The sequence below is a fragment of the Amphibalanus amphitrite genome, unplaced genomic scaffold, assembly GCF_019059575.1.
Source record: "Amphibalanus amphitrite isolate SeventyFive unplaced genomic scaffold, NRLGWU_Aamphi_draft 000097F_arrow, whole genome shotgun sequence".
In the NCBI taxonomy this organism is placed as follows: Eukaryota; Metazoa; Arthropoda; class Thecostraca; order Balanomorpha; family Balanidae; genus Amphibalanus; species Amphibalanus amphitrite.
In genome coordinates this window covers 1,104,450-1,112,422 of record NW_024881592.1, presented here as the reverse complement: position 1 = coordinate 1,112,422, position 7,973 = coordinate 1,104,450, and the positions used below count along the sequence as shown (strand labels likewise).

General features: G+C 49.6%; 1 protein-coding gene across 1 annotated transcript; it reads left to right on the top strand.

The window, feature by feature from the left end:
• The first annotated feature begins 5,810 nt into the window (after nt 1-5,810).
• On the top strand, nt 5,811-7,610 carry LOC122380404. Its single transcript, XM_043363556.1, has 3 exons — nt 5,811-6,481; nt 6,863-6,948; nt 7,074-7,610. The coding sequence occupies exons 1-3, from the start codon at nt 5,811-5,813 to the stop codon at nt 7,355-7,357; spliced, it is 1,041 nt and encodes a 346-aa protein (XP_043219491.1). The 3' UTR covers nt 7,358-7,610.
• Nucleotides 7,611-7,973: the final 363 nt, after the last annotated feature.

Genomic DNA, 7,973 nt, shown 5'->3' with positions numbered 1-7,973 from the left:
ATTCATTGCCTCCATTTCTCTCGTGCTCTCTCCCCCTTTCTCTCTCTTTCCCTATCTTTTTCTCCTTTTTCACTCATCTATTTCTCTTGGATATTTCTCTTGTTCTCCCTCTCTCTCATGCACCTGTTCAGGCCGTCCAACTCTACTGCAACATCTACACATCTTTACAGTTCAGTTTCACACATCTACACGTCGCTCTCCAAAACAAACTCGAGCCACGTGATATTGCCAAACTTCTACGCAGCTTCCCCTCACTACAATCGCATGCATACTCAGTACCCATTCACTCCTCCCTCGACAACCAGCACACAGCGACCCCCCCCCCCCCCCTCCCGACGTCACGTCTGCTCAGTCACAGCCCCTCCTCCTCCTATCACCCCTCACAGTCACAGTCCCCTTCCCGACACACAGTCCCCCTCACAGTCACAGTCCCTCCCCCTACCGCCCCTCACAGTCACAGCCGGTCTGCTGCTCAGTCTGCTCAGTCACAGCCCTACCTCCTCCCCTCCCCTCACAGCCCCCCCCCCCTCCCCCTTCCATCACAGTCACAGCCGGTCGCCGGGGCCCGGGTTTTGCAGCGGCCCGTGTCTGATAGATTCCTCTGAGGCTGCTGCAGCCCGGCTCGTAGCCCACAGCTCCGGTCACAGCTCTGCCTCAGGCGCGGGTGGAGAAAGCTGAGCTCTGCGCCCGCCACCGCGCTGCGTCCGCCCTCGCCCTGGGCGATGGCCGCTACGGCCGAGACGGCGCGGGGGCGGCAAATATATAAACCCAGACGATAAACGGCCCGATCTAAATGCAGACAGCGGGTGGACTTTCTAAATGGCGACATGATAATGACAGGTTTTTATGTAGTCTTGCAGCAATGCTATTATTTTGATTTAGCTGCATAGTGACCGTATTTTGGTAATGAGAATAGAATGCCACCAAGGATAAAAATAACACAATCATTCAAATACACGGACACCAATAGGCAAAACAGGTGTTATGTTTATCAGTTTATGTGAGCTCACACAGCTTTTCTTTGCGATGTATGAATTGGATTGTTCTTGGCCACTTCTTGCTGTGTCTTACCATGAACACTGAGCATGCACACTCCAAATATGCGTTCATCCAGTTTTTATCTCTTTCCCTTCCGACACTATTCAGATCGAAAGTCATCCAAAATTTCATTACTTCTTTAGTGAATGAATGGATGGAGTTCAGTCACAGTATGACAGATCTCGTGGAGACTTCAATGAATCCGTAGCGAGCAAGGCTGCGTCAGCGGTCGTCGACTCGTCATTCCTCGCCGGCGCCAGTCCTCGAGATACAAATCCCTCCTCGCAGACACTCAGCGGGTCTCCAAGAGCAGAAAAACACCACATTATGCAAGATTATTGCAAGATGAGCGTACACGCTCACTAGCAGCTCTATCGGTGCCACTAGCGCCTACGCACACCCTGCTGAAACAAAACAATGCATCTGCGTCGCGCGTTGGGCCGGAGAACCCACCAATCTCTGTGGATGTTGCAATGCGTGTTGTCGCAGGTCAACGTACCGTGAGTGGCAGAAGTTACCGCTGTTTTGTCGGGCTGGGGACGGTGATGGTGGCTGGGGGGGGGGGGGGGTGAGGTCTGCGCTCCCCTCCCCACGGTCACCTTTTCGCCCACACGGCGGTAGGTCGATGGTCGTGGAAAAATGAAGAGCTGGGCTGGCGGTGAGTAAGAGAGGGAAGAGGGCCTGATACAGGAGGGTCGGAGGGACGGAGGGCTGGCAAATGGAGGGAAAGATGGGCGGATCGGAGGACGGTCGGACGAACGGATAAAATGTGTGCATAAGAGGGAAAGTGTTCGAGATAGAAATATGTGCCAAATTTGGAAGATATTGTGGACTTGATCAGCATTGAACTTTGCTAATAGGGGAGAAATAATCTGAATGTATTATTACTTTTTGCACCAACTGAAAGGTCAAATTAGGTGTTACCTACGTGTTTTATAATGTCTGCTAATGCAGCAAATCCTCTCGTTTTCTGGGCTTCAATGAATAAATTTTGAAGGAGCCAAAATGAAAGTATAGAATACTTATGAATTCATATTGAACCAGCGCGAGTGGCAGTATTCCAATCATTGCAGGCAATGAATACTTATTCGGCTAGCTCATAAGTCCTAGCCCATATTTTCACTATACCTTCCAACGATTTGATACACGGTCGACGTCACCGGCTGTTCGGAAGTCCAATCAATGTCAGTGGCGAGCGTCACGAGATTTCTGACCTCGTGCCCGATCAATACCACCAAATTCGGTGCCGGCAGGATGGGGCCGGCGCCTCTATACCGGACAGATGGGGTCCGAATTTGGACGGCAAGGCAATCAGTTCAGTAGGCCACTCGTGGGGGCTTCTATAGTTGGCGTAGTGCCCAAACTGCTCACGGAAGCGTTTTCATGATCTGGCCTGGATTAGAAACAGATATTTGATGTCTTGGTAAACATACCTATTGCCTTCCGTTTGCAAGATATCCTATAAGTAAATAAGATATTTATAGATGTTATATACCAGAGTCGGAGTCGGAGTCGGAGTTGGAGTCGGTCGGAGTCGACAGTTGTGACCGGAGTCGGAGTCGGAGTCGGAGTCGCTTTTAGAAACCCGATCCGGAGTCGGAGTCGGAGTCACCGAAAATCTGTCGACTCCGCAGCCCTGCTAGGTCTGCGGAGTCGGAGTCGGGAGTTAGAGTCGGTGGGAGTCGACAATTCTGCCCGGAGTCGGAGTCGGAGCTGGTTTTTGAAAGCCGGAGTCGGAGTCGGAGTCGGAGTCGCCGAAAATCCATCGACTCCGCAGCCCTGTTATATACATTTACTTATAGATATTTTATAAATGAATGCTAGCTGTAACTTAAACATTAACCATTTTCAATAGCCTCTGGAGCATCCTCTGCGCAATTTTTTGTAAAAAAAACTTCGGGTCATGTCAGGTCACCGAGCTATAGGGTAAGGGCGGGTAAGAGTACGCGGGCGATAAGAGTACGCATCAGCTGTTTCGGTTGCTTAGCAACGCGGGTTTGTCGAGTTCATGAAGTGACATGAAGCCGCCAGTACGTGCATGTCACCAACGGAACGTGGGCGTTGAGCGGCGACGCTGTTGAGTTTAAGGCGATGAATATTATTTTCGAGCGTTATGATATTATTATGATATGGTACAATAATTTTGATACTTGGCAGTTGAGATAAGGTACATTTCCGTGATTGTTGTAGGAAACTTGTGAGGTTATCTGGGGAAATACTGTACAGTGCAATATTCTGTTTGCGAAGTTTTGCACAACGTTTCGGGGTTGTTTTGTGCGCGAATTGCATGTACGGTAAGAGGACGCACTGTTCAGGAGGGTAAGAGTACGCAGAATTATACATTAAATCGAATATACAGAAATATAGAATTATTAATCTTACGCTCAATGACGTTTGTTTTGTAGGTATATCATCAATGGAGCACTGTGATGCAGATGCGTACCCGAAATTCTTCCAAATACGAGTTATTCTCCTTTTTGATCGTGCATTTTAAGAAACACACGACATGATTATTTCCTGATTTACAGACTTGAAAGATGTATTTTATGTTTTTCTTTTTGGATACTAGAATTAACTTAAATGCCTTCTGAGTTTGAAGTTAAGCATTTGGACAGTGCAAGCTGCATAGGTGTGTGTTCATATGCTTGCGTACTCCACCCGCCTGGCGTGCGTACTCTTACACACCCCATATGGTAAGAGTACGCAAGTGCAACGGTTCAGAAAATGTCAGTTTTAGACCACTTCCATTTACGCTGAAGGATCGTTGCCCATGGGTTGATGGCTAATTCAATGAACGTTAATATTCCCTATTTGCGATTTCTTTCCTTCAAATATTAAACAAATGAGAGCAAGAAATCCACTAAGTGCGTACTCTTATACGACTTCACCCTAATAGGTACTACGTTATAATCGGTACAGCCTCTGACAGCTTTTTAACAAAATTGTACATACCGTAACTGGACGTGATCTCATCGACAAGAACGAAACTATTCCGCGTAATTTATGTCAGAATTCGACTGGACATGAATCTTTACATTGCATATTGACATTATTGACCTTTCCTTTCTAAGGTCAGCCAAGGTCAATGACCTCGCATGTCACACGCTGACTTCCGTGATGAGCTGTGCTTAGTGAGGTTTCTTGAGGTCCTGAACCCGAATCTGTGGTTCAATTTCCACCTAAACGCCTCCAAAAATGTTTTTTGACCTTTACAAGGTCAACCCAGGTCAATATCCTGGACCGAACTTCTGCCGGCGACCGTCCTCGCCGGCGGCGGGCGTGACCTCCCGTGTTCCCAGGGAATAAGCCACGCCAGTAATGACTGAAATGCAGTCAACTATATAACATTTTGCTGCTAATTCGTTGAGAAACACGGTCGTGAAAGTTTTATGTCTCTATCTTTCACAGATTCGCCAATATTGGCTAGGTAATTTGGAAATTATAGCTTTTCCCATAAATTTGAGCGTCTACCTGCCATAACTGGGTCAAATATTGACCATAGGGTAAAAATTATACCACCAATCACGACTTAAACGTTAAGAACAATCGACTGGTCTTTGTTGCGAAGCGCTACGACGCCTCGTTTCGAAACGCCAGTGGGGTCGCATTGACCCCCCTCCCCCTGCCAGGCCGCGTTAAGAAAAATGTCCTGCCAAGACGAGGGTTAATGTTTTATGTTAGCATACTGCATATAGTCTGACGGAAGAGCCACCTGAACTGTACGGGCACCCGCATTTGCTACTGTACACGAACCCAAACTCTAGCCGTCTGTCCTGTCCAGTAACAACCGATAACATTGATATCGACTGCCGGTCCCTGTACAAGAGCAGCTGAGGTTTTCTGTGCGTGCCCTCTGACAGCTTATCGTTGTTCCCTGTGAGGGTACTGGGACAATTTACTCAGGGTCGCTGTACAGTAGCAACTGCGGGTCCCCTTACAAAGAATAAAAGCACTTTATTATAAGAACAAGGCCATTCCGGCAACTGCAGTCTGCGGACATAACTCCGCAGCTCGAATACCGTGCCAGAGCTGCTCATTTTTCATTATGTTCAACCCTCTTTTAGGAGCTCTTCACTCTTTCAGTGATGAGCGACGAGCATAATGTAAATGGGCAATGGGGCAATACCGTAACATGCTCATACTTGTGCCCATCGGTACGACCAGCTTGAAACGATAATGGAAGTATGTACATGTGAATACAAATTGGCAGTGCGCTGATGTCCGCTGCGGTTGCCATAGTCGGCCCATAACAACTAGACCATCGGCGATCACTGCTGGTTGGTCACCGCTGCAGTAGCTCACTGGCGTCCAAGGAGCTAACAGGTAAGTGCGAGAGGTCACCGCAACGAAACGGGGTAACGATTTTCTAATCCATAGTTTGACGAAATCAGATTTGAGATTATCCAGTGGCAGGTTGTGACAAATTTCTCACCAGTAGGTACAGGTCTCGCGGGTTTTAGCGGTAGGTTTTGCACCTAGAAAATTTAGTGTACTTCAGGCTATATCTTCGTCGTCTTAAGCTTTTAAGTGTTGAAGATGCGATCGACTTGTTGCGTAACAAGCCGGCCATGATCGTGTAAAATGGCTTCATCGTAGATCGATTAGTTTCTGAGATATAACCGGAAATGTAAAAGTGCAAAACCTACCGCTTAATCTCGCGAGACCTGTACCTATCATTTGTTGGGAAGATTTCCGGACAAAACCCAAATTTGATTAATTAAGTCATTCGTTTCTTTTCAGCGCCACAAAGAATGTCTGCCAGGACAGCTGAAATGTTTCCGAGCGTCCCCAGTACCCCTCTCTTTCTCGGAGCTCTGTTTATATGCGCCTCGGCACACCTCATCACGGGCTGTCAGAATATTGATCTGTACGCCGGCGTGCTCGATCCGTCCCTGGAGCTACAGAGGTACAGCCCTCACCAGCTGACCGGAGGCCTGTCGACCCGCATCAGCCCCTGCACGTGCTGCGCTCTCTGCCACCATCGGCCCACCTGCCAGAGCGTCTCCTATGACCCCGCGAGCAGCGAGTGCATCCTCTACTCCACCGTGGGGACTCTCCGCCAGCTGACACGTAACCAGAGCAACCAGCATCCGCTGCACTTCTTTCTCCCGCGCCACTCGCAGACAGACCAGTTCTGCCTCCGTAACTCGGACTGTATCATGCCCGGTGACCTGTGCCGGGCTCACATCTGCACACCAGAGCTCACCGTCACCTGTCGCCACCTGTTCAACATGGCCAGACGCCTGTCCAGCGCCAGGCACTGGACGCACATCAACGGAACTGATGTGATAACAGAGTGCTACAGGAACCGCTCTGACGGGGGGTACACGCTGCTGCTCAACTCCGTGTCCGGCTACCAGTGGACTCGGGAGGACAGGCTGAGGCGCATCAAGACAGACGACGAAGGCAGGCCAATGGTGCGCCAGCAGTACTCCATCCTCTGGTAAGAGAGCACCCTTCTGACCTACGTATGTTTTAGAGAGAGTGATATTTGTTGGGGGGGGGGGGTATTCGTCCTGTATGTTAAGCTCAAATGTGCCTGATGTCTCACCCTGAGTAAGAATATGAGTCACACAGGTGCCTATGAAAATTGTGCCGTTAAAAATGCACTTGTTCAATTTGTAGTTGTAGCCAACTTTGAAGGTGTTTCTTGGCCAGCAGGCAGGTACCGTGGCTTTTGCGTCATTCGATTTGCCGATCGAATGACGAAATTTCCCAAAAACTATTTATGTACACTGTGTCAAAAACAAGCTGCTGATATTGCTGTGGCCACCGATGTGCATTAATTATAGATACCATCTTTTCAAACATTTGTCAATTGCAGGTTGGCTGACGCAATTCGCGACTCGTCTGAAAATCAAGAGTACGATGTCTATTTGATCTTCACAACGAAAGAAACCCCTGGCAGAGGTGAGAAGACCGTCCGCGTGTGAAAATAAATGAGGTAGGTACCTATGTAAGTAATAACCACTCATGTCGGCTAGGCAGTACCTGCTTTCTTTTGGCGAAATTAAATTTTGACTTTTCTTCTTCAGGCGGCGCAAACGTGACCGAAAGAGTGGCGATGACCTTCAGAGCACCGAAACACCTCAGCCTCATCAGTCACGAGCCCACACCGCAGGAACTCTACAGCATGACAACGACCATGGAGCTACAGTTCGAACACTCCTTCCCCTACTTGACCGAAAGGGGCGGCAACCTGTACCACATTAACGCAGACGCCACCTCTGGGCTAGGCGCCCTGATCCGCGGCAACAAGGCGCCTCTGACCATGCAGTTTGGTGAGATTCACTCTGTTCGACTGTACATCAGAGAATAGACTCGTCTGACAGAGACAGAGACAGAGAGACCTATACATCATAGGCAGAGACCTATATATCGGGTGTAATGTAACCTATACCGGGAGACCTATATACCGGGTGTACCTATATATCCAGGGCGTAACTCATATACCGGGTATAATGGACCGATCAGGGAATAGGGCGACTCCCATAGACAGTCTAGATCCATGGGAGAAGCAGGGTTCGAAACTGATTCGTTCCCAGTCCTGGCGTAGCATCTCGTCCCTCAGCCCTGCCTCTCCCCCCCCCCCCCCAGCTCGTCCCAAACTCTGGCATCCCAGCTCGTCGCCAACTTTGGTGTCCCACCCCGTCCCAACCCTGGCCTCCCAGCGTCGTTCTCGCTTTGTCCGGCGCGTCCAATACCCCGTGACCAAATCGACAGACCCGTGGACGGCGTCACGGTGCTCAGCTCGTCAGACCCCGGCCGTGAACTGTGATTTCACGGTGAACTCACGGCCAGAGCGTGAGCGGAACGGACGTGGGCGGCAGGACAGCGCGAATATTCGCCCAAAGGGAGCGTGCCATCGTCAATGTAAGCATTCGTCGCGGTGGCACCCGCGGCGTTTGACGAGCGGCCTGCCCAGTGGCCGTCAA